Raw genomic sequence first — 26,356 nt, forward strand, 5'->3', positions numbered from 1 at the left:
TTAAGGTATTGTGCATTTTTGGTCTGGATTCGTATGTAATGATAAGTTAAATACTTACTTTCTCACCATTAATAAGTCATGGGTCTTAATGAGAGAAGCGGAATCATTTCTTAAAATAAAATATGTGTGGATCCAGACTCAAAACAAACAATACCTTAATAAGTGCGAACGAAGCCATGCCTTAAGAAATTTCCCCTATATTAAAAAATCCCCCACAATACTTATGGTAAGTCTAGGATTTGAATTGACCTATGAGTTTACCATATAATGCTTTTTCGTAATTATGAATAGTTATTCTAGTAAGTCACAAAAATTGATTTATCGAGAAACTAACTGTTGGGTCTAAATTAACCTTACTAGCAAGTGTACTAGTCGGCGACTACAGCACAATGATAAGCAAGGGTCGAATCCACAGGGACGGTGTTATGTTTAATCCAAATGTCTATTTGTATGTATATATGGACAATGCAATCAAAAGTAAAATTCAACTCAAGATTGTTTGGTTTGGTAATTAAACTAAAACAAGCAAAGAGCAAAGTGTTTTTGGTATTTTCTTAGAATTAGGATGCAACTAATGCAAATGAGATGATTTAACAAATATGAGATGAACACCAAGGCTTCGGAATCCCCCTTGGGAAATGACTTGGAATGACGTAAATTCACACACATATTTGCTAATTCGGGCATAACGAATCCGTACCTAAGTCGGTTTTAGCGCACTTAAGCCAAATCTCCCTAAAATCGATTACTAGCCATCTTATTGGTCTAGGTCGGATATTCCTAAATACATTCTAGCCATCTTATTGGTCTAAACATGCATAGGAATTTATGGAGTTCTATGGAGATTAGGATTCATACAAAATTGTCACCTAATTAAAGGGAGACACATTCATAATCAAGTGTTTCAAGAAGCATAATCTACTTGACATATTATTGTCTAAGCAAATTCTCCAAACAATTTCATCCAAAAACCTAAAGTGTTGGCCAAACACCACAAGCATGAAGAAATTGCAATCAAACATAGAAACACAAGATTTATACCCAAATCAACTCATATATATGTAAATCAAGTCATAAACAAAGTCATCAAACCCAAGGCTTCATCCTAGCCTTGGCACAAGAGATTTAGTTACACATAATGAGAGAAAAACACAAAAGGAGAGATGAGAAAATCATGAATAAACCCAATTAGTTGAGTAGATCCAAGTTGAGCTGAAGAATCTCTCCTCCTAGCTCCAAGAATCGCCTTCCCCCTCTGGTTTCGCTCCCCAGAAAATCAGTTCTAGGTTAAAAAAAGTGTCGTGCGGCTCGGCAAGTTCGCGAATTAAAACATCCCAAAAAACTGTCTTGTGCGCCTAGGCGCGTTGTATTCACGCCTAGGCGCACCACGCCTAGGCGCACGCCTAGGCGCAATCCTAGGCGTGCACAACTTCAAATTCACGCCCCAACTCGCTGGACTGGGCGTGCACAAATATTGCGCCTAGGCGTGGAATGATTCCAAAATCTCCATACGACGTCCGATTTGCACGATTTTAGCGTCTACGGAAAGCTTGAGATGTCTAGTTTCCAATGCCTTTTATTTCGCTTGATTCCGATAACGTGACAAAAAGTTATAAGTATTTGAACACACGAAGGTCGGTGGACATTTTCTTCAGTTCAGCCCTTTTTTCATCACTTTTCATCCAAACCGCAATCAACCTATCAAAAAATACAAATCAAAACATAAATACACTCATTATTTATTTAAATGAAGCTTAAGAGGGGGAGATTCCTACCAAAAACAATAGGTATTATCACACCTATCACTAACCTTCAAAAAAAGGAAGGGAAAAAAAGAAGAAGCATACATTGAAAACCATACTTTTTTTTTTTTTTTTGAGTACAAGTACAAACACAATATACGACACACCACCAGATCAAGCCTATGAAAGTACAGGTGTTAACAGGCCTCACGCATGAGGCACGAATCAAGCCCACGCAGGGGTAAACTATCATCAAGCCCACGCAGGGGCAAACTATCAAGCCCACGTAGGGGCAGACGAAGCCCACACACCTCCTTGTAAATATTCAGAGGAGGTGAGACTAGAACCCATGACCTCAGTCAGGAATATGCAAAGTCATTGTCACTCAACCAATGACTCATTTGCCACTGAAAACCATACTTGAAAGATGGATTTACGCCACACATCATTTTGTCAAGACTTGTTTTTACATCGGATTGACATAGCAAAATAAAGTGATATATAAGCAAAATATAAGCATCTTTCACACAATAAACACGTTTTTTAGGTGTAAATACTACAACAAACCACAAATGGCTACTTTCATATTAACTATAATATTTAAGTAGATCAAACAATTTCACATTTAGTATAAATAGTAATATTATAAAATTAAAAATTAAAAAAAAAGGACCATCTGCAAGAGGTATGAAAATCTATGAATGCTTCAGAAGTAGTTTCTCGATGAAGATGCACAAAGTAATTATTCTCCTTACACATAAGGAATGATACAACGGGATATCAGAGGCTTTTCATCAAACACTTGGTGTCGATGATGATAAGGAGAAGAGGATTTGGGCTTTTCATCAAACACTCGGCCCAAAAATGACACAACAAAAAACAACCCAGAAATCTAATTAAAGGCCCTCCAGAAGCCTTTTAAACTATCACAGACTCTTATATGGGCTTTCTAATACTTACCGCATCTAAGGCCCAACAAAGGAAAAAGACAGAGGCTAAAAACCCATACGCAGGCCCATTCCAAAAAGGCCCAGCATATTATCGCACTCACAATGTTAGATTTGTCTTCACAACCAAAACAAGGGGAGAAAAAACACCATGTCGAAGTTGAAGGCAGTGTCGAAGTGTGATTTTGGTTAGATATCAATGGAGTTTCGAGAGGATTAAAACTGGAGTCCAGAATAGGTTTGGCCAAAACCCCAATTCGGAGGAGCAACATTTCTGGAGATCACAGTGCGTCCATCACTGGTTGTGACTTTGAAAGAGAGGGCTTGACCATCCAAGTATGAGTTGCTCTGCCAGTTCTGACCCCAGTTCCTTGACATGGCCTGCCACTTTGAGTTGGGTTTAGACCCTTTGATTGACACAGCAACAACATCACCAGCTCCACTTACATTTGTTACCAGAACAAGATTGAAATAAGAATGACCATTAATGGTGAATCTGATCCCACCCTTCTTTATGCAACCAACCCTTCTGTATTGAACAGGGACTATTCCAGCTTTGTACATGGCGATCTGTTGAAAAGCAGGTTGAGCCAGATCAAAGTGTTGTAATGGAGGATTACACCAACCTCCATTAGTGTTAGAGAGTGCAAGATTTGGTGGACAGAAATTGGTGGCAGTGACAATTATAGTGCCTGGTAAGCACCAGTTCTTGTCACTGGCACATTTGATCTCATAACAAGCACCACAGCTTAACCCATTGTTGAACAGAGCAGTACTCAATGCAGCCGTGTTTGTTCCATATCCCTGACTGTACAGATTTCCATACCCACAAGCCCCACCTGCACAAAAACCCCAAAATCACACAAATCTTTTAGCATATATGCATACATATACTGTATATAAATGTCACTGGTTCAATTGGGTTTTTGTATTACTTACCCATAGTACCAGAGGCATCACCTCCTCCATAGAAAGTAGCATGGGCACTAGTCCACCCAGTTCCATACCCATCGACAGCCTTCACCATTGTTAGAATAGCTAGAATTGCATAACCAAGAAAACCCATTTTTGTCAACTTGAAACCCAAAATGGTGGATCAATATGAATGAGTGAAGGCCCAAAAATATACGAGAAAGAGAGACTATGGTATGGAAGACTGGGAATATAAGTGTGTGTATGTGTATATATAGATGTGGATAAAAGGAAAGTGGAGGATTCAATTAATGTTAGTGTGCCAAAAGAATTGAAGACAGAAACTTTGGGAATTGTATCTTTTAACATCCTTAAAGCAAACGACTAACTGAAAGTCTGAAACTGTTAAAATAACCAACCATTGAATTTCTCAACTTTCTCTCCCATCATTTTCTGCCACAGTTGTTTAGTCAAATGGGTTTTTGACCTCCATTTTCCAAAACCAAGATACCTTGGGAGTAGTGGTCAAACAGAGGAAAATAGAAAAATGTTGAAAACAGAGGCAGGCGTGAAATTCTTTCAAACCATGCCAGAAAGTTATTTTAGCTTCTTGAAAAATGGAATTCCAAAATTCAATGAAAATTAAGATTAACTTCCTAATAAAAGACTTACAAAATGAGTTTCTCTACATGTAAAAGCTCTGAATTTTTCAAGATTTCAGGAGTAGTTTTGTGGAAAGCTTGTAATCCACTCTCTTTTGCATTAATGGCACATGTTTTCAATCATTAGCGTAAGTAAGCAGGAACAAGAGGAAAAAGTCCATGTGATTATATGTGAATGAAGTTTACAAGTTGTCCAATTAACTCTTGGGTTTGACCACCTATCAATGATTGTGCAAGTAAGTGTCATGTGGAGATGATAATGCATTTCTTAAATCACAATTTATATGTGCTAATTAATAGACCACCTTCTTAATACTTGTAATTCACATTTGGTGGTCAAACTGATTCTGACTGTAAACAACTAAAACGGAACAGCCTTGCATAGTTTATATCAGAGACCATGGTACTGGCCGGAAATCTTGTAACTTTTGTCCTTGGTTTTGACATTTTCTAGATTGAATTACCCAACTAGGCACGTGAGTGTATTTACACATGCTGTAACACACCAAAATTAATAACAGGATATATATATATATATATATTCATAAAAAAAATAGATCAATTAGCAGGGAAATTTGACCACCTCAAATTCAGGATCTTATGGATTTGATGGAAGTGGTTGGCATGTGGCAAACAGTCCAGCTTAGAAAAAGATCACTAGATACCAATCTACATATGTATTATGTACCCAATTCCCTGCCTTCACTCTTCTTTCTTTTTTTACTTAATATATGCACATAAGTACATAACCTTCTTTTTCTTCTCTTTGTCAGGCAATGTTAGCTGGAAGTATATGCCAATCCTCAAAAAGAAAAAGGTCGCGCATGGAGCAGTTAGAAAGAATATCAAAGCATGAAGTGAACACAATTAAAGTAATCATATGTGCAAACAAGTTGAAACTTGGTTGGATAAGGGAAAAGCTGATTAGTCTGCAAAATACAAGATTATGGGCGTGTGTGTATATATATACAAATCATAGCATGCAATTGAAAGAAAGAAGGGAAAAGCAAAATGTACACAGTTGTAAAGATATTCTAAACATGATGGGATATGATGAAATTGATCTCTTCTTTATCAACTACCATAACTGCTACAATATATATGTATTGGCATCAGCATATACAGGCTGTTGAATACATTATATATTATATATATATATATATATATTCTGTGAAATGCCCTTTTAGTGTGATGGATAGCATTTCTTTCTGGTTCGACATATATTGGGCCTAATGATTGCAGTCTGATTGGGCCACCCAAAAGCGACACGAACTCCTGTAGTCTTCTGACTAGGAGATTCTAACTTTCTAAGTTTCCAAGTGTTGCAGGCCTATTGGGCCTCTTAAAAACACACGTTAAGTCCAGTGTTGGGGAGATTTTAACTCTTGTGGCCAAAAATTATTTTGGGCCCGCATCTATATATTCATAATTTCATATTCTCAATAGTCAATTCTCATAGGCCGAGCCCACGAGAAGAACGATTGAACAAGAATTTGCAAATTCCTTGGGTGGTCTGGATCACGAGTTTTCCATCTGCAGTTATTTTCGTAAAAAATCGCAGAAGAGGAGAGGGAGCTTATTGAATCTGGACATCTCCAAGTACCGATTGCCGGTAGGCGCTGTAATAGTAGAAGACAAATCCTAGTGATCAATCTTCTAAAGTTGGTATGTGATTCGTTCTTCTTCTTTCTTTATTTGCTTTTCTGATTTGTGGCAGTTGTTCGCATGCGATTTTCGTTATAGGAGAATTGCATTCTAGACTGCTAAAGTGCCAGAAGAACCCTAAATGCTGCGTAGCTTCCATTTTCGCAGAAACAATAGATGTAGTCGCTTCATCTTGTCATGTTGTGATGATGAATCTTTTCTTATTGTGTGCGTTTGCGTGTGAGTAGGTAAGAAGGTTCTGGGGAAGTGATTGTTTTGGTGACGATGATGAATGCTTTGGTGACTTTCTTCGTGACCTTGATAGCCGTAGCTGATATTCAATCTGCTTTGGCTTTGCCGTCAACTGTGCCAGCATTTTTGTGGTCTCCTCACCACGATGAGTATGTTGTCATTTTTTTTTTGTTACGAGCTTATTTGTAATGTTTGATGTAAAATTTCATCTAGATACTCATGGTAGGTGAGCATGAACATTTATGGCACTTGAGAAATTGGAATGTTTCATGTTGCCTTTAATTGTTATTGTCAAATAATACTTACTGGGACTGACTTAGACACTATATGGATATATGGCTCTTTGATGACTCTACTTATCTCAGAGCTTCTTACGCCGCTGATTCTTGGTCTGTTATATCAGTTGGCTTTCTCTTGCTATCTTAACATCAAGTTTTGTTACTTGTAGCAACTGTTGGATTACATTTTCGCTTACCATGACTTTTTTAAACATCATATCATTTGTTTATGTAGCAGGATTTAGACTAACTAAATAATGATTCCCTGCATACAGTCAAAAGAGAAACAGTGTTGCTGTTTGTATATGGCTGAGAGCCTGAAATGGCTGCTTCTAATTTACATACATTTCGTTGTGGTGCTGACTCCCGTTATTGTGGAATAAATCGAATCTCGATGGTAGTCTATTGTATAGGACTTTGAGTGGTCTCACTAGATGTCAAGATGGCTCATGACTAGAAATTGAATGATTTTCGAAAGAGAGAAAAGAAAAAAGAAAAATATGGACATGGAAGATTTTATTTTTATTCTCTTCTTTCTATTAATATATGGGTGCTTGATCGAAGCCAAAATCTGCTTTTAGGAAAACCAGAATTGTGGTTTCTGCCAAACTATTGCTGCATATAGCATACTCAGGTTTGGTCATACTATGTTTGCACAATGGTTCAGATGCTGTATTTCACTGTTTATAATTTTGTTTACATAGCTTTTGCTTTTACTGATTACTCTTTGACATGGTTGTTCTGGTTCCTTGTTGGGCGATCTCTGCAAATATGTTTCTCATAACATATTGTTTGTGGGAGGTTACAGGTTTTCAAGTAAAGGAATCAAGGATGCTGTTAACTATCAGACAATCTTCCCGAAGGATCTGGCAAAGTCTGTTCTGTCAGAAGGGGGCTGGGCAAATTTACTGGTTAGGAGCTTTCTTTTCTGTGTGGTGTCACAATGTTTTGGATTTCGTGCTTTGTGTTTATGAATGAGAATTTTTTGGAGTACCTCTTGAACTTCTTCTGTTTTTTGTTTTTTTCCCGCTCCCCAAAATAGTGTTCGGAAAAGAAAATTCAGCACCATATGGATGTGGCGCTTGTTTTTGTTGGCAGGGAGGTAAGACCATTTTTGCTTTCTAACGGGATAACTAAAATTTCATACGGTGTTCCTTCTTGTGGCTGAAGTCTAATTGCCATTATTTAGATCTTTCGGTGTATAACCAATCCCTAATAAATTAGGGGGCAGAAAATTGAACAGGATCTATCCTGTACTGAGTTATTTAGACCTTTTGGTGTATAACCAATACCTAATGAATTATGAGGCAGAAAATTGAACAGAATCTATCTTGTACTGACATCTGTTCTCATTCTAGAATTATACCATACTAGTTTTGTAACTCATGGTCCAATATCCTTGCAACCTGTTTTTTGAATGAAAATATAACGTTTGTAGTTCAATAAGGCATTGACATTGCAGAGCCGTGCATGAATGATTATATTACTTCTCCTCAATGATTATTGATTAATTGTATGCCCTTTGTTTGCTCAAGTTGCTATCCTCAGACATCTCTGCAAACAAATATGCAGACACAGCTCTTTTGGACCTGCTCAAGGTAACTAGAGGTTGCTAAGTACATTTTGAACTTCATTTTGGTTAGTTTTTTCTAGGATTTTAGAAACTGTATTTCTTTCGGATGCTTGATGTTTCATATCCTTGGATAGGTCTCTTATACAAGGTCAAATTTCTCCATGGCATTTCCATATGTTGCTACATCGGAGGAGCAGACAATGGAAAATATTTTGTTCTCTGGGTTTATGGAGACTTGTGGGTGGGACTCAGCAATCAGTAAGGTTGCTTTTTCAGAGTCATGCTCTGTAGATGGCGAAAACCTCCAAAAGCTTGCGGATCCTGACTCAGTTCATGTAAAGTCAACTATGTTATTACCATTATTTTTCTTATCGAAGAACTCTGATACCATTTTTATCTATCAAAAATACGCAGGACTTTCTGGTTTCAAATGTGGAAAAGAGACCTAGTGGGCAAGCAAACCTGGTGGTGTTCTGTCATGGAGGCTCACGCTCTGGGCAAGTACACAGTCCGGCAAAAGCTGAAAGTATGATAAGTATTTAACAATGGTGCTGCTCTATGGCAGGATATGATAAGTTGAAATCTGGTTGACTCTATTTATTAATGAAAAATGCAGGTGAAATTTTCTCTGAGGTTATCAGTTCCGTGGAGCAGTCTGGGGCACAATATGCTGTCCTTTATGTTTCGGATCCCTTGAGGTCAATCCAGTATCCTACCTATCGGGAACTAGAAAGGTTTCTTGCAGAAGGTGTGCAAGGAAATGGACCACTTGATTCAAAAATTTGTGATGAAGTTTGCAAGATTAAGTCATCACTTTTGGAGGGACTTTTGGTGGTGAGTTTTCTTAATTTATAAATGGTTATTGAGTGAAATGCATTTTTTTTGTGGTGCCTATGCAAAGGAAATGTGTGCTCTAAACATTGCATATCAATATTAGGCAATTATAGGCAGCAAAGCTGACAATAGTTGCATTAGTCTTCCTTACTCGTCAATTCAGCTGTCAAACTTTGAAACTTTTGATTATCGACAAAAATGCCACCTATTTCTATCACCCCGCTACCCAAAAATAAAGAGTTGGAAAAAAGGGAGGGGGGGTTGTAGAGGGTGCTACTCCTGCACGTGATGACATTTTCACTGGTTAAGCATCTATATATGAACTGTGAAGGAGTATCCCTGGTTCCTACCAATTTCTCTTATTGATTTTAGTAGCTGACCCCTACTTGTTTGGGATAAATGTTTGGACGATGATGCACTATCGATGAAATGAAGCTAACTTTTATTCCAACACCTTTTATTTAACTTATGGTCACAAGAACCATAAAGTCAGGGAGGGGTATACTTTCCTGACCTAAGTTGTTGTAGAAGGATTTTACGCTTGCATTGTTTTCTTTGAGAATGCCACAAGAAAAGTTAACTTCACAATTCTTTGCAATTTTGCATTCATTTTTATTTTTCTTAAATGTTGTAAAAGAATTTTATGTTTCAGAATTTGTTCACTGTAGCTCAAATATGTCTACGTTGTTGGTTTGACTTCCTGAGTCAATTGTTTGATTGTGTGGTAATTACATGGTTGGGAAATTGGAGTAGCCCTTGGTAGCTGTAGCTCTATTCTCCCTGCCTGCCAGCACTAAAACAGTTCTTTGTGCCACGATACTCCTTCAAAGATGCCTATAACATCTGAATTGGCTCATGGTAAGAATCTGGCTCTGGGTTCACAATAGAGAGGTCGTAGAGGCAGGGGCTTTTGTTGACTGCGGCTTATTCTTTGAACATTGGAACTTGGAAGTTCATTTAGTTAATGGCAACAAATAAGCCAATTCTAATTTCCATGACTAAGCATCTCTTTTGATAAGGAAGATGGATAGCTATTGAACGTAAAGCGGCACCAATGGTGCAAATGATGTGTCAAAAAAAATGGTCCAGGGTGAAGAATTTGTTGGGGAATATATTTGTGGTAATGTGTTTCATTTGTTGTTTTGTTTCCTTGTGCTGGTGTTGTGTTTAGGTTTCCTGGAACTGCCTCATTAAGCCTTTTTTTTTTTTTGCCTTGTTAGGCAAATACATATCTTCTTTAGTTTCTATCGCCCCTATTGGTACCCATTCAGCAATGTTAATGGATTCTTGATGTTTTTGTTTTTTTGTGCTCCTACAGGCGATTGTTTTACTTATCATACTAATATCAGGCCTTTGCTGTATGATGGGCATTGAAACTCCAACAAGATTTGAGGCACCCCAAGAGTCTTGAATGGTTGGTTGTGAAAGATACTACCTTCATGTTATTGCAGAGTTCTATCCCAAGCACTCAATTATAAAGATTGGCTGTTGTGTACCTTCTTTGCGCAGGGATGTTAACATTTAATATTCATTTGTTCACTTGTTGAGGGTATTTGGTCGCCAGGAAAAAGAAAAGAAAGAGACGAAACACTTGGTATGGGTGTTCTCTGCTGGGAATAATGAAGTTATGACTTGTTTCTATAAAGTTATGTATCTATCTTCCGGTCCATGTATCCATAATTCACTTTTGAATAGGATTAAAGCTAGAAGTTTGATGAATATTGATGTCATATTTTCCTTGAATTAGTGGAGCTGGGTGTTTTTCTTTTTGTTGTGTTTCTTCTTTACATTTTTTTTAATCTTGCGCGAAACAAGCAGGTTTGTCCTATCTCATAACCATGATGAGAAGCTCTGGGTTTGGAAAGAACGGGGACAAATAGATTGGAATTTATTGAAAGACGTGTGTGGTGTAATTTTGTTTGTCAGATTTTTGGATTTGAAATTTATTGCCGAGTCTTTTATACCCAGAAGCAGTGCTGGGCCTATTGACAATGTCTCCATCTTTGGCTGTCTTATGGTATTTTTTGGTAAGCCATCTTTGGGTGTTTGCAACATGAATGCTCCTTGACATTGCCTCCATTGTAAGTAAATATATGCCCCCATTACAAGGCCCTCTACGTTATTTACTTTTTGCGTGTCAACACCTTAATGTCTAACATTAGTTTTCCTCTCTCTTCAGATCATTTCGTTTTCCTCGAAAAAAACGAAGTTGTCTGCTTGGGACTTGAGAATCAGCTACAACGAGATCAAACTTGTGTGCTGGTTTAAACACTTCCATAAGGTCTTGTTTCTAATCAAAGCTAAATTATTCTATCATTGCATTAATGGGTACTACTACAACTCTCACAAATCACTTTTCTGATCTCTTTTTGATTTCATCATCTGCATTTTATTGTCTTCTGCCTGCCATACATAAAAACTGCTTGTAAGCAAGGGCCCACTTTTGTCACAAGGGGCAACTTGGTAGTGCAAATATCCTACTCTCACTCCCTTACGCATAAGTCTTCATATGAATGATTAGTATATATTCACATATTTGCATAAGCATGCGTATCTTTTATTATACAGTATAGAGGGAGAGATTGCTCAAAAAATTACTAGAAAGAGAGAGATTGACAGATAGACAGTATTCTCTTTTGGTAAGAGAATATGGGTTTGTTCTATCTTCTGCCACCACCCTCGAGAAACAAAAGGAATCCTATATCTCCAGTTTTTGAAGTGAGTGTTTTAAAGAATGCACAGGAGCCAACACCAACATAAAACATAAACCTTGATGTTCGAGACCCTCACTATTCTATGATAAATAAGCAGTATAGTTTAACATAACTCTTTTGTGACTAAACAATCTCGTGTCGTTGGCTGTGCTTCACGAAATATGCTTCCTGCCTCCATTAACTCTCTTAAGACAGGACTAGTTTTTACATCGTACATAATTACATATCCATCTTAAGGCCTCCACTCTGCTCTATATCATTGTGATATTGTCTTACTAAACCTGTTATGAAAGAGACCATTTATTTGTTTACTATAGTTGTTTTTTTTCCCCTCATTTGAAATGAAGTGTCAGTGTTTATTAGATTCCATTTGTACTCATCATCTATGCATTTATGTCTGTTTATAATATATATTTTTCGTCATGCCTCTTGGATTAGTTGAAGAGATACTAATAATGAAGTGCAATGTCACGTGAACATTTGTTCTACGCACTCCCAATATTTATTACCACAATCACCATTGGGAGTTGAACCCACATCAGCTTTTCTTTTTTTAGTAATATTTCATTGTCTTGTAATTAGATCTTGTTTAATTAACAGCTAGCAAAATTAGGACTGTTCAAACTTTCTAAATCAGGTTTCCTTCCAAGATAGGAGTTCATATTTATTATTTTTTTTAAATCATTAATTTAAAGCTGCAAAGAAATGACCACAAATTCCACCTCATTTTGTCCAAATTCATTCTTGCATTTGATACAAAAAAAAATAAAACTTTTGGGGTTAGCAATATGAGGTAGCTAGTGCTTTCTACATGCAAGTGGGAGGGTTTTTGTGGCCTTAAATTGCTTTCAAGTACTATTTTTGCTAAGTATTGTCCAAAAGGATTTGAAGGAACCTTATTTCCTTCATCATATATTGTCTCTGTAGCCATAAATTGATCCAATTTAGGAGCTGTCCTCATCATCTTGATTCAAGACACTGTCTCCAGGATTTGCTGTGTCCCTCTCCCTTCCTTTTCAACTGCTTTATCTCACTTTTCTCACATCTACACTCTTCTTATCTTCGCTGTCAAAGACTCAAAAATACTGTTGCCCTCTATAAGCTTATATATAAGGAGCCAAAATAAGGTTTTTTTGTTCTACAAAGAAGATTTATGGTTTCATCCATGGCCTTGTGTGTAGGCATAGAAAGTAAAAGATGCAGCCAAGGATGACTTGCCGACAATTAATCTGGTATGTGACAAGATTCACAAAGAGAAAAGTTGGCAAGTTGCTCTTGGCTACATGTTTCTTTCTGCTTTTGCATACTAGGCCTCTGATGATGTTAATGTTTATCTGAGCTAGCCTTCTTCTGAGAGACCAATTTTACAGGTATCATCAAGGATTTGAGTTTGAAACACTTGGTACCATTTTCCATTTACTTCTATGGTTTTAACTACAGTTTTCCTCCCATATTAGTATACACAATGTTTCTTTAGTTCATTCTCTGTCCGTTGATGTTTCATATGTGTGTGCGCATGCAAGTGTGCATGTATATCTTGATTCTCTTTCAATGATTTAAGCTGCATTTATTTGGATCTGCATATATAATTAAGGTATAATTTTTTCAACTGCTCTATTTGTACCATTGCATCATAAGCTTAGCGGTAAAAGAAGCTTTTCTTTTTCAGTAGTGCTAGACGTATCAGCAATTAGGATCTGGGTTATTCCAGTTGCTGAAGTGTATGGACAATATTTAAAGTGTATGTAGAGCCTATCATATCCACTTTAATTTTTGTCCATACAACAACTACAACTCGATCCCGGCTGGGCCCGTTTATCTTTTTCGTTTCTTGAACTTGAACTGAATGCTTATTATAGTAACTCTTCATGATGATTGTGTATTATGATGGATCTGCATGTAGGGACACGCTTGCATAAATGATCTCATCAATGGTCATTTTTGTTTTTGTTTATTTTTTTTTTTCGTATATTGTATGCTTTTGGGATTTAGGGTTTTGATCAAGAATATTATAAATAAAATTCATCATTGATTTCAGCGTCTCGGCTTTCTTCTTTTATATTTGAAATTCCCTGTGCTTGGAAGAGCAAAATATTACAACTATGCTCGAGGAAATAGCAACAATAATACATAATAGTGGTTGATATGTTGATGAGATGAGTATCTAATGCGTCTAATTAAAATTTTATAGCCTTCCAGTGGATACCCCAAGTAAATGCGCTGAAGAATGCCTTAAAATACTAATTGAAGAATGTTTAGTTTACTTTGGAGTTTTTATATATATTTTTGGCTAATTGTAAAACTTTAATAAAAATAATAATCAAATTATGAAAATAGATATTACGCGTATCTTTTTTGGCTAATTATTAATAGTCGAATAACCTTTTATTTTAGATGCACATAACGTAGCCCCTCAATCCAGCGATCTTGTAATACCGTAACTTTAGGAGACACTTGGGCCCCTCAAGTCCTCAACTCAGCTATCTCCTACCCTGTAACTTTAGGAGACACTTGGGCCCCTCAACCCAGCTAAAATGCGGCTGGCCCAAACCATCATAGGCCATAAAAGCCCAGGCCACTGGTCTAAAGTTCTAAAAAAATCTCTTTTTCTTTTTTTTAAAAGGTCATAGACACGCATTAACATTAGGTAAATGAGACTCTAGTTACTAGGGCCTATAATCAAGAGAACTAAAAAAGTAAGAAATAATAAAAAGAATCAAATAGCATAGAAAGATCGGCAGATTCAGAATACAAAACCACCGTAACTTTTTTCCCCTTTGGCCTATAGAGCTCTCGACTCTAACGGCTATAAATACCAAAATGGGGTTGAATTAAATTTGACAATATAGAATTGAAACAAAATTAGACCGTTGCAAGTGAATCGCACTCTCCTCAGCTTTATAAAGACACCAGCTCCCCCGATCCCGTTTCATCTGTCTGAAACCAAAAACATAGCGATTTTCAGAGAGGAAGGGAGTGCAATTTTTTTGCTTTTGAAATTGTCAATTTCGTTCACGTAATGCAGACATTCATTCTAATACCAACAACTCATGCATTGACTCGACTTCTTGCTCTTTTTTGTTTAATTTTCATAAACGACAGTAAAATAAAAAAACAGTATTTTTTTTAACTGGCTTCGACATCTAGACTATATTGCAATTGCTATTTTATTTTATTAATGAAAAGTAAAAATATCTGTCAATTAATACCAGCAAAAATGCTTGTATTGTAATTAGAAACCTTGGCTTTGGATGGAAGAATATTAAGGAGTCTGATTAGTGTCACCCAAAATTCTCCAAGAAGCAAAAGGGTTTCTCTTAAAAGTAATGAAAACAAAGTTTGGAATGTAATGATTGAAACTTCGTAGTAGGAAACTGTACCTTTCCCTACATGCTATTGCTTGTAAGACTAGCTTTGAAGCTGCGCCTTCCCAAACCTCCTTGGTCCCCCAATAGTCCTTTTTGGACCTCAAAATTTCTGAAACCTGCAATGAAGGACCAGATCCCACTTATATCTTCTCACCAACAAACACAAAAGACTATAAAAATAGCCACTCTCAGAGGTCCCAAAGATACCATGAAATTAAGTAATTAACTTTATTGGCATTGCCATTCATTATTCAATAAACACAATGGGTTTATTCTTGCATGCTAATCTATACTCATTAGGGTTTTGATCCATCATTGTTGGTATTACTAGGTCAGGCTTTTGGAATCATTATCATCATCAAAATCTTTATTCTAAAGCGCGAATCAATACAAGAAATTAATGAAAATCTACTATATGTTGTGAATCTAGCTACTACATGAATTCTACACCGTTCATTCCTATCAAAAGCTTCTCTCTCCATTAATTCTGATTTCTAAGACATGAAAAATAATATTAGGGCCAGGCAAAGAGCCTAAGCCATGTTCTAAAATTTTACAGTCGAACCACGTAAATCATATACCTTTTTTTCTTTATGGTTTTACTTTATCTTTCTTTTTGTATTGTCAATATCAACATAACATTGCATATATAGACTTATCAAAAAAAAATTAAAATTTTTGCATTGCATTGCATATATCCATACAATCACCGGACTTTTGTTCTTCAGGGTATTATTGGTACCCTATCTATCAGCAGGTGAGTAAATGGCCTTTGTACCACCCAACAAGTAGACAACTGGTATGTCACCATTACTGCCAAGTGCCTACCACATGATTATGGCTCAAAAATCTAATGAAGTATACATACATATGCAGGCATTCCTATACATGGAAGGCCCTTTATATTTCATATATATGTACTCAACTCCAAGTGGTAAGTCGTCACACACCCATGTCAATTTCCTAGAAAAATTTCACATGCATAGTATGTGACATTTCCAAATATAATAAAATCATTTGTTCTAACACAACCATAAATCATATGCATCTCCATCACTTTAGCCTAACTAGAGATGGCTCATCCACCTGACCATCTTTGGATTACTAAAAACTATTATTATGCCATCAAATGAATGGTCTAAGATGTCGGGTTGTTTTGAAGTGCAAAAAAAGATAAAATGTGGTCATCCCCAAATATTCATGGTACTTAATCAAAAAAATAACAAACATTTTATTAGTTATTCTGCCATAACCCATTAAATTATTTCTTGTGATTTGTGTCTGCATCGTAGGTTGAGACATAATTTTCTTTGGTCTATTTATTGGTCTATGTTGGCGTACAATTTCAGGGAAATGATAAGGAGAAAGTGTGGACTTGAATACAATTACAGGGAATTGTATCAAGATTTCCTATAATTACTGAATCTGAGATGGTTAAAAGATGGGTATGGTTGGTGAGCTCCAGATGAAGATTTTAATGGTAGCTCAGACGAGAGACCAAAACAGATAATGACATTGAAGGGTCTTTTACTGCAATAAATTATGGGTCCCTCTCTGACAGAGAACTCTCTCTCATATATTCATGTAGATGGGATGGTAGGTATTTTGTCAAGATGCTAGACTCTAACAATGATTATCTGTATAACATATGAAATAAATGGTGCTTTCACATGGGCATTCTGAGGAGAGAAACATATAAAAATGAAAATATCAGTTGCTTATAGGCTTTTTGGTTATGTGCATTCGACCTTTATTATTTATATGTGAAATACTGGGGAGTGGGGACATAAATTCTGTTTCAGCAGAGAACCATTTAGTGAAGTTTCAACCATCTTCTCCCCATATTTCTTTAGTTAATATGACTATTGTTATCATTCAATTTTATATACACCCATTTTTTGAATAAGGAGAAGGAATATCTGATGGGGCTACATACCTTTGAAGCAGTATTGTTGACCATGTCTTGGTCTTCAGGGGATTCCTATGTTCAGAGATCCCATATTAGCTATGGAGGGGCCTTGAAGAGTTTAGACTTCAGCCAAATTTTGCAACCAAGAATTCTGGTACTTCTTCTCTGCAAATACAAGAAACAAAAAAAGTTCATCTAGTTTCTAGTTGTTTTGATGTTTGTCATCTATTCAGTGCTGATGTTTCTTTTCTTTTCTTCTCACGGGTTGAGTTTTCTTTTTCCAGTGCTATCCAATGTTCATCCGTCACAGATCCAGCCAAACCTTGTTTATATAAATACAACAAATAGGCAAATAGTATGATACCAGGTTGTCTACTTGTTGGGTGAGACAAAGGCCATTTTTCTTTGCTATAATTTTCAAACATTTCATCAGTAGGTGCATATTCAATCCCAAGTTCTATATACTATGATTCGACTTTCAGGTACCCTTATGTCATAACTTAGAATGTTGAATATAACAGAGAAAAAGCTCCTCTTCGCATTGAAATAAAGAAAATTCAACAGTGGAGAAAAATTCTTTGCACTTACAAGAATCTTTCGTAAGTCAAGACCAAAGAATAATTACAAAACAGCTACAAAATTTTCTTCAACTAACAGCTACAAAAATTTTCTTCAACTTTCAGTATGATGTTCATCTGTATGAAATCCTATTGGTATGGTATCGCGTGAGTGGTTCCTAGTTCAGCCTATATTTTGTTCTCATGACCTTGCAAACACAGCTCTTTCTGTCATCAACATATATCTTTTATGTTAAGTTGCAGAAATGAATGCGGACTAAAGTATAAAAGTTAGGGATTGGAGAAGGATCATTCACCAGAAAAATATGGCCACAGATCCAAGAAGATCAGTTCGAAACCTAGCTGAAACAATTCATTCCCTACTAGGAGTAAAGGCACATGTAACTTCCACCTGGGTAAAATCAGTTTGTGATATAATAAAGAACTTACCATCTGAAGTATCATCCAAAAGATCCACGCCAGAAGATTCGAAGAGAGGTCTCTTGTATAACCATGGTGTCGATCCAGACCCTGACATTTCAAAAATAAGAGGTAACCAACCTTCTACTTCCTGATTCAGATATTTATTTGTGTTATATGGCTAAGAACATGCAATAATATATCACTAAAGTCTAAAGCTAGTTCTTTTTTCTGATAACAAACATCCTCTCTCTATTTTTCTGTCAACAGATGAACTTGCTGCGTTGACTTCCCACATAAATCAATTAAATATACAAAGAAGGCAGGTCCTCAATGAATTTCTGGATTTGAAAGGTCTGTTAACTAACTTCTTGAATGTGGATATGGTCATTCAAAGCATACCAGATACATGCTCAATAAATTTGTGAAAGATATAGATGATAAAGTTTTGGTGAAGGACCGTAGAAATTAATGAGAGGTGGAAAAGTTACATCAATGAGCTGCTTAATGGCGGCCACGGATTGCGATAATAGAGATCCTTGGTATAAAAAATATATTAGGGTGACTGAAGGAAGTCTTAAGGAGAATAAAAGGGAGTAAAGTCATGAACCTGATGACTGATGGAATGCCAACTTGAGAGTGAAATTGCATAAGAAATGTAGGTAAAGTAGGGCTAACTAAGTTATTTAATCAAATTATTACGACCCATAGGATGCCTAATAAATAGAGGAGAAGGACGATAGTACCAATATATAAGAACAAATGTGATATCCAAATCCAAAGTTGTAACAATTATAGGGGCATCAAGCTTCTTAGCCACACATTGAAATTATTAGATCTAAGATAGGAGTAGCATCAATTGAAGATAAGTTGCTAGAAAACCATTTAAGATGGTATGAGCACGTACAATGTAGATGCGGTGAGGAGAATCGAGAGAATTTGTATAGGAGAGAGTAGTAAACGAAGAGGAAGTTATAAAAAGACATGGCTTGAAGTAGTAAGAAAGGATATAGATTCAATAAGAACTGATGAAAGTATGATTCTAGATAGAAATAAATGGCAGAAACGAATGCACGTAGTGGATTCCTCTTGATTTTCACATAAACTCATGTAGCCGATCCCAGACATTGAGGATAAAGGATTAGATGATGATAATGAAATTTGTCATTTCAGGAAATATTCGTGTATTTTGTCGTATAAGACCCATGGGAACGATGGAGAACTTTGAAGATTCAAGACTTGCCTTCGCTTCGGATTCAAATAAGGTTATCCTGAAACTTGCCAGTAACAAGAGTAAAAGTTACAGTTTTGACAAGGTTTTCCACCCTGGTTCATCACAAGGTGCAGGAAGTACATTTTATCTGCAATTAAGTTTCTGCTTATTATTTTTCTTCAGATGATGCAAATGTATAAAGTAGTTTGTAACAAGTCAATAACCGAATTAACAAGCTAAACGAATCATTATCCTTGTTTTGTCGAAAATTTTCAGATGAAGTATTTTCAGAAGTTGAACCAGTCATCAAATCAGTCCTGGATGGCTACAATGCATGTATATTTGCATATGGGCAGACAGGCACAGGAAAAACTTTTACAATGGTGAGGAAGATTGAATGCAATAGTCAATTTGATTGCATGATTTAAGACTGAGGGATGCAAGTTCCAAAGCCTCAAGAAATGATGAAGTCATTAACCATAGCATATATAATCACAACCCGTGCAGTTAGCCAATAGCTGAATAACTGCCTTGATAACTGATAACTATAATCATTTAGGACAACAATTTGAATTCTCATACTAACCTCAAAAACAAGTCGGCACATATCTATAGAGTATGCTATTCAATCTCTATCTATTTTGAATGTCTGACTGTGCCTGTCATGGATACGATTCTGTAGGAAGGGACCTCAGATTCTCGAGGGGTGGTCCCCCGCACAATTAAGGCACTCTTTGAGCAAGCAGCAGATAGCAATCATGCATTTTTCATTAGTTTCAGTATGGTTGAGATTTACCTGGGAAATCTGAAAGACTTGCTTGTTTCTCAGCCAACTAAACCAACTGATCCTATGCCACCATGGTACGTCTGCAGTTTACATGTTTCTGTATCTTTTTAGTCATATAATCTGCAGGGAGAAGTAATAGAGATTTTAAAAAATGACAAAATCAGGGGGGAAGATGCAAAATAACATTGTGTATCATCATTTACTAAGATTAGGAATAGAGAGATAATGCATTAATCTGGCTTATCAGCACTGATAGCAATTTAGTAATCAGCTCTGTCCAATTCATTTTCAGATAAATAATTTCAGATAGTGTGGTCTCAGACTCTCAGCCCGCAATTAGTATCCTTTATCTTCAGACATTTTTCTATTTGATTTATCAAGGGAATATTTTACCCCTACTCAAAAGCTTCTCTGTGCAGCCTTTCAATACGAACAGATCCAAAGAGAGGGATTGAGATCGACAACCTTGTGTCTATCCAAGTGAATGACTTCAACCAAGCCCTGAGGCTGTATAGATTAGGATGTCGGTACAGATCAACTGCCTCCACATATTCTAACATAACTTCAAGCAGATCACATTGGTAATTTCTTTTTCTTGTTGTTATAATTGTAAGAAATGTGCAATTGTCTGCTAAGTTAGAAAGGACATAAAAGCAAATGTTGAAACTAAAATCAGTTTAAAAGCTGCTTACATAACGGATATTAGCTTCAGAAACTGCTAAACGAACTTGAGATATACTTTTCTAAGTTTATGCTTTTTGTCATTGCTCATCTTAGCATGATTCGATTATCAATCACTTGCTTTGATGCTCCTGAGAGACAAAGGGAAACAACTAAGATTTGGTTAGTTGACCTCGGGGGGAGTGAGCGTGTGCTGAAGACAAAGGCATCAGGAAGAAGATTAGATGAAGGAAAAGCCATCAACATGTCACTTTCTGCTCTTGGAGATGTTATTAATGCCCTTCAAAGAAAAAAGCGCCATGTACCTTACAGGTAAATGTTAAACTTGAGAATTCTTCATATAAAGGTTTGAATAAGTTGAGGCTTGCCATATGAATCAGTTTTGGCCAGAATGTGCCAATCAGAGTCCAAATCTCATTAAATAATTGAATTATAGCATCCACGTATGACTTCCAGGAAAAAAATTGTCGAATCTTACAAAGGATTTCACAAAGAAGTACAACAATTTTCCACGAAACCTATTTATCTTGTGCCGACTCACGTTGATTTTGAGAAAAAAGGCTTGTATTTACAAATTTTATCATACATTTAACAATTCCATAAATATAGAACAGCAAATCCAAATCAGCAACAGTTTCAACCTGTTAATATGGGTTGCAGTTAGCTGTCAATATGGGTTGACTAAGCAATAGTGGCTTCTTCAGCATTATCTAGACTCCTAAACTGAAGTTTTCACCTTTGACAGGAATAGCAAGCTGACACAAGTTCTTAAAGATTCTCTAGGTAATCATATTCTTCTTCTCTGTGCTTCTGATATTCCTTGTACTAATCAGTACCAAGTGATACTCATTAGTGCTACTTAAAGAGGGAACAAAAAGAAAAAGCCCTACTTCATACCAATATCATTAGCATCTATGATACAGATGTAGGAGATCTACTACAACCTTTCTAGGATTACTGCTAAAAAAAAATATACCCGTCAATTCATTGAGTTTGAAAGAAGATTACCACAAGTCCAAGCAAAACTATCATCGTGAAATGTGAAAATTTATCGATCAGACTACTAGCTATTGCAAAGGAGTTTTGCTCATTGAACTTCTTGAATTGAATATTATTTGTCTTTAACAATTTTGTATGTAACTATCTTCAGGTGAGGATTCGAAGACTCTAATGCTTGTCCATGTCAGCCCCAAAGAAGAAGATTTGTGTGAGACTCTCTGTTCTTTGAACTTTGCAACAAGGGCAAAAAGTATTCACCTAGGGAATGAGGATTCCACTGTAAGTAAAAGAAACACTGAGCTTGGTTGTTACCCTTTACATGTATGAGACCTTTAGAGTGCAGCCTTTAAGCGTACAAAGTTTAGGATTACCTGTTAATAATAGGACCAAGAGTCTGTATGTAACACAGTGTCTATAGTAGTCACATGATAAAATTTTGATAATAGACCAGGGGAAGATTTCTTTCTAAAAAAGTAAAAGAATAATATAAAACATAATAAATTTTAATAATCCAGAGTAAAAGGAAAACAAAAGGAGACGAATCATGCAGTCAGTTGGCCAAAGGCTTCATCCTAAGATGGTCTAAAGAGGTTGTTTTCCTACTATAAATTGTCGGCATACGAAGATCGAAAAGAGAAGAGAATATATAAGTAAGGTGAGAACAAATGCTTAATTACTACATCAAGAAGTGGTGGCATTTTAAAAATATTTTAAAAAATTAAGTGCCAAGATACATAACCTTGTCAGTTTGCTTGCTAGAATTTCTGTCTGAGGACATTATCATATCAACTGATGTGAAAAGCTTCATCCTAATTAGAAATCGATGTCTGCATTCTTTTAGTAATAACAATCTTGGTGAACTATTGATCATCAGGAAGTACGAGAGGAGAAGCAGGTTGCAATGGTGAATCTGCAGCAAAGGATGAAGAAGATTGAAGATGAGCGCCTATTCGCCATAAGAGACATTACAAAGTTAAACGAGAAATTAGAAAATCTATCCAGGACAACTTTATCTTCTGAAGAACTGCAGGCTTCTTATTTATTGATGGAAGAGGCACAGCTGAACCATAAAGTTACCATAAACAATATTGGAGCAGCTGCAACAGCTCCCTCATCAGGGATACCGAGATTTATGAGGCCAACTGTGTCAAGCAGAAGAAAAACTGGGCTAGATCACCGAACTTCAGAAGGTAGAATCCAATTCAATACAAAACGAAGAAAGCCACCTTCTCATCACGCTGAGTCAGTTAATTTTCCAGTGAAGAATAATTCAGTATGCAACACAGAGCACAGTATATCAAGAAATAGCTGTTTCGAGGGACTGAACACGAAAAGCATTGCAGATAATGAAACTGAATACAGCCAAGATACCTCCGAATATGATGTTAAAATGGGTTTCTTTCAAGAACAGGAAAAGGAGCCAGGGACTTCGTGTCAAAGTGTTCATCCCATAGAGTTTGAGAAGCATGGGAATGGTAACACAGAAAAGCTTAGTTCCATAAAATTTTCGAAGGTTGATACTTGGCTTCGTCTACACAAGAATGAACCTCGTATCAATGGTGACACTCACACGAGTAAAAGGGTTTTAGCTATTCCTCTCCCAGGGAACAAACTTGCAAGTGAGGAAAGGAGTAAAGTAGTGATACTACGAGATGAGAAAAGGCATGGATTAACAAAACAGAGAATTCCCAGAGCCGATAAATCAGGAAAACTGCTTGATATGAGGGAAACCGAAAGGCCCATTTCAGAAGTGGTGATTGACAAACCAATGAAGATGTTGAAGGATTTATTCGACGAGGAATTGAGATCTGACTACATCAATCTCCCTCATAATCCTTATGGGCAGATAATGATTCAGAAAGAAGATTTGGTTGATGGCTCATCCATGGAGGACAACGAAGGTTGGACATTTTTGAATCATGATGTATGCTATAGTAGAATCAATCACTATAACGAGGAGAATGGGGTAACAGCAATGTCTCTGATGCAGGAAGAAAAGGATGTAACACAATGGTCAGGGACTTATGTACTAAAGAATACCGACTGCTGTGAGTTTTCTCTAGTTGATGCTGACAGTAATGTCACTGACTTGAGTGGAGATGGTGAACTGTCCATGTCAGAACTGGAGTACTGCCATCAAGAAGTGCCCTCTGAACTGGATGAGGAAGACCGTGAAAGCAAAGACTTGAATGCCCCATTTCCACCATTAAGAAAAGGGAGACTTGGCATGCTGCAATTGAGATCTCAAAGAGCTTTATTTATGGACAGTCCCAAGCAGAACAATATAACCATGGCTTTTGTTTTACCACAAGGAGATAAACAGAACACAGGTAAGACATTGAGGAATAAACAACATTGCATTTTTTTTTTTCGATTAAGTTATTGTTTTACAAGCAGCAATCACCCTGACTTGCATACGGAAATAAACTTCAAAAATAATTTTGGCTCGAACTTACCCTTTGTTTTTTCTGTGTGGTCAGGAAGATACGCTATTCTTAAACAGAAATTCCAGACTATATGCGCCAGTGCCCTTCTGGGACTGGGATTTTATGATTTGGGATTCCAGCATGACTTCTTCGACAGTTTAATGCTTTGAGGCAGCCCCAGTGGGTGACATAAAGTAGCACAGCTAATATAACCTCACTGTTGCAACCTCCTATCTTATTTGCTATGTAGAACGCTTACACAATCAAGCAATGCTGCAATGATTGATAATTTCACAAAAATACTGGCGTAGCTACTTAACAGTGATGTGTCTGTTCATCAGGACATCATAAAAAGGGCTCTATCTAAACTCTCCACCTTCGGAAGCTCTTTGCCAAACTCTTTCAGGCAGAATTCTCCACCATGAGGTCCACTTGGAGGCCAAAGTTTTGAGTGTGCATCATGTAGAACAAATTCCTACCCTTCCTGTATATATTTGTACATGTATCTGTTTTGTCATATTTTCAATGTTTTTCTATCTTCTTATCTTCAATCAGCTTATCAAAGATGATTAAATGTGAATGCTTTTCCTTCTTCCCTCCGGAAATCCCATCAGGCTCCACACCCTCAAGCTGCATTCTCTGGAACACCATGATTGCCTTGTCAGGGCAGTTCATCTGAGTGTACCCTGCAATTACAGTCGTCCAAGATATCACATTACTCTCCGGCATTCGCTCTAATAATTCCCAGGCACGGTCCATGTCCCCAACCTTTGCATAACCAGCAACCATGGAATTCTGAAACGCCACATCTCTTGAACTCACGCCATCAAACAGCTTCCGTGCATCCAAAACACAGCCGTTAAACGAGTACATCTGAATCAAGGCAGTGACCACATTAACATTCAAGAGCAACCCGATCACTAAACTCTGGCAGTTTATTTGCTTCCCATTCTCAACCGTGGATAACCGAATCACGGCCTTAAGCAGTCAGCACAAAGGGAACGAGTACGAGTCGTGTCGCAACCCAACCGCTTGAATCTGGTTAAAGAGCCGGTTGGGTCCTTAGCAGAGTCGGCCTGCGAGAGGACCTTGATCATAGTGTTTTGGAGGTCAATGTCCGGCTCTGGATGCTAGCAAATACCGAGAAGGCCTAGCAGAAGAATCCAAGATCGTTAATCGGGAGAGTAGCAGGTTGTCCCGGTGGAGGCCTTGATGGATCATGAAGCCATGGATTTGGTAGATGTGTTTGAGATTAAAGCAACGGCTCAGTGAAGAAATTCGTTCCGGAGCAGTAGTTGACGTCGAAGACGTGAAGCTTTTGCTTTTGAAGAGAGAGTGGAGTGAGCTTGGAGGGAAACGACGGACTTCGCTGGCTTGGTTTTGGCCCTTTGGCCGGTCTTCGAGTGTTTTTTTTCCACTTTCGCAACCCTTAATTTGATAAAAATATGCATAAACACCCCTGAATTTAGTTTTATTGTACAAACACCCCCTATGACTATGAGTCTATGACCAAGTGCATAATATTTTCTCATCAAACCATCTTAGTATTTTTTTTTCACGAAATTCATGCTGGTTTGGATAAAGTTTAATTTTCTATTTATGTCATAATTTCATAATGCGAAGTCTCTTAGCTTGTATATAATAAGTTAATATATATATAAAAAATTGGATAACCCATATTTCTTTATAAAAAATATCGTTGAGAAATATGTTTTTCATTATAATCAAATTTTTGACGCACATATGTCTAACCCAATCGATTTGTCAACCGAACCACCTCTTATTGATCGGATAACCCATAGTTGAATAGGCAAATAGCACAATTTTCGTCCTCCTTTAAAAACGAAACCATGAATTTGAGCACAATATGCTAAGTCTAAGTTGGATTTGATTATTGAAAGGAATTAAATGCAAAATGTATACTAAAATCTTAGTTAGGAATCAGCTTCTAACCTAACTCATTAGGAGGAAGTCTTCCCTCTTAAAAAGTCATGTGTTTGATTCTTATACCGAACCCGTATATAAAATTACCATGTGTTTGCCAAGCACGGTGATTTGAGAACTATTACTCGAGCTCATGGATTTATCTAATGATGGCGGTTGGGAGTTCACATGTCATCTAAATTTTTATCCCAAAAGTTTGAGGTCAGTTACATAAGTTTATGAGAAAATCAATATGAATTCACTACATGTACTCGTTTCCGCAATTTATTTATATCTACGATCATATGTTAATCAACTCTTATTGAATCTATATATTTTTCTATTGCTTCAAGTTATGTATTTTTAGTTATCTCCCTTCGCTTCATACTTTACAAATTATCTCGATTCTCCAGCATGATATCTCTACGTTGCATGTGTACATACCATCTTAAACAAATTTCTTACAACTTATTGTGCTACTCTTACCTTATATTTAATAATCTAATTTCTTATAT

The 26,356-nt window shown here is 36.7% G+C and overlaps 4 protein-coding genes and 1 long non-coding RNA gene across 12 annotated transcripts; 2 read left to right on the forward strand and 3 right to left on the reverse strand.

Moving 5' to 3' along the window:
- Positions 1-2,479: 2,479 nt before the first annotated feature.
- On the reverse strand, positions 2,480-3,755 carry LOC119996452 (expansin-A10-like). Its single transcript, XM_038843094.1, has 2 exons — positions 3,629-3,755; positions 2,480-3,528 (listed from the first exon to the last, which is right to left on the reverse strand). The coding sequence occupies exons 1-2, from the start codon at positions 3,753-3,755 to the stop codon at positions 2,906-2,908; spliced, it is 750 nt and encodes a 249-aa protein (XP_038699022.1). The 3' UTR covers positions 2,480-2,905.
- Positions 3,756-5,719: 1,964 nt separating this feature from the next.
- Positions 5,720-10,613, forward strand: LOC119995883. Of its 2 annotated transcripts, XM_038842351.1 has the most exons (10): positions 5,720-5,928; positions 6,156-6,308; positions 7,246-7,348; positions 7,480-7,539; positions 7,973-8,035; positions 8,145-8,345; positions 8,425-8,536; positions 8,627-8,844; positions 10,163-10,258; positions 10,354-10,613. In XM_038842351.1, exons 2-9 carry the CDS (start codon positions 6,193-6,195, stop codon positions 10,253-10,255), a joined length of 966 nt encoding a protein of 321 aa, XP_038698279.1. In that variant the 5' UTR covers positions 5,720-5,928; positions 6,156-6,192; the 3' UTR covers positions 10,256-10,258; positions 10,354-10,613. The 2 variants fall into 2 exon arrangements, with proteins under 2 accessions (XP_038698279.1, XP_038698278.1); XM_038842350.1 differs by having other exon boundaries at positions 10,163-10,613.
- Positions 10,614-14,298: 3,685 nt separating this feature from the next.
- Positions 14,299-24,078, reverse strand: LOC119997985. Of its 6 annotated transcripts, none has more exons than XR_005468138.1 (9): positions 22,864-23,004; positions 22,501-22,730; positions 22,232-22,402; positions 20,505-20,624; positions 19,822-19,932; positions 17,843-17,923; positions 16,863-17,000; positions 14,949-15,042; positions 14,299-14,495 (listed from the first exon to the last, which is right to left on the reverse strand). It is a non-coding gene; the product is annotated as an uncharacterized LOC119997985 (long non-coding RNA). The 6 variants fall into 6 exon arrangements; XR_005468136.1 differs by having other exon boundaries at positions 14,939-15,042; XR_005468134.1 differs by lacking the exon at positions 14,299-14,495 and having other exon boundaries at positions 14,761-15,042; positions 22,570-22,730.
- LOC119997984 (kinesin-like protein KIN-14T) lies at positions 16,852-24,114 on the forward strand. Of its 2 annotated transcripts, none has more exons than XM_038845236.1 (12): positions 16,852-16,989; positions 17,651-17,944; positions 18,083-18,166; positions 18,986-19,153; positions 19,302-19,408; positions 19,708-19,886; positions 20,232-20,393; positions 20,590-20,805; positions 21,239-21,276; positions 21,644-21,771; positions 22,367-23,822; positions 23,973-24,114. In XM_038845236.1, exons 2-12 carry the CDS (start codon positions 17,719-17,721, stop codon positions 24,086-24,088), a joined length of 2,880 nt encoding a protein of 959 aa, XP_038701164.1. In that variant the 5' UTR covers positions 16,852-16,989; positions 17,651-17,718; the 3' UTR covers positions 24,089-24,114. The 2 variants fall into 2 exon arrangements, with proteins under 2 accessions (XP_038701164.1, XP_038701163.1); XM_038845235.1 differs by having other exon boundaries at positions 17,657-17,944; positions 23,973-24,113.
- A 326-nt stretch (positions 24,115-24,440) lies between these two features.
- LOC119996838 (pentatricopeptide repeat-containing protein At5g56310-like) lies at positions 24,441-25,997 on the reverse strand. Its single transcript, XM_038843630.1, has 2 exons — positions 25,950-25,997; positions 24,441-24,896 (listed from the first exon to the last, which is right to left on the reverse strand). The coding sequence occupies exons 1-2, from the start codon at positions 25,995-25,997 to the stop codon at positions 24,441-24,443; spliced, it is 504 nt and encodes a 167-aa protein (XP_038699558.1).
- Between the last annotated feature and the right edge of the window lie 359 nt (positions 25,998-26,356).

This window comes from Tripterygium wilfordii, chromosome 4, assembly GCF_013401445.1.
Source record: "Tripterygium wilfordii isolate XIE 37 chromosome 4, ASM1340144v1, whole genome shotgun sequence".
Lineage (NCBI taxonomy): Eukaryota > Viridiplantae > Streptophyta > Magnoliopsida > Celastrales > Celastraceae > Tripterygium > Tripterygium wilfordii.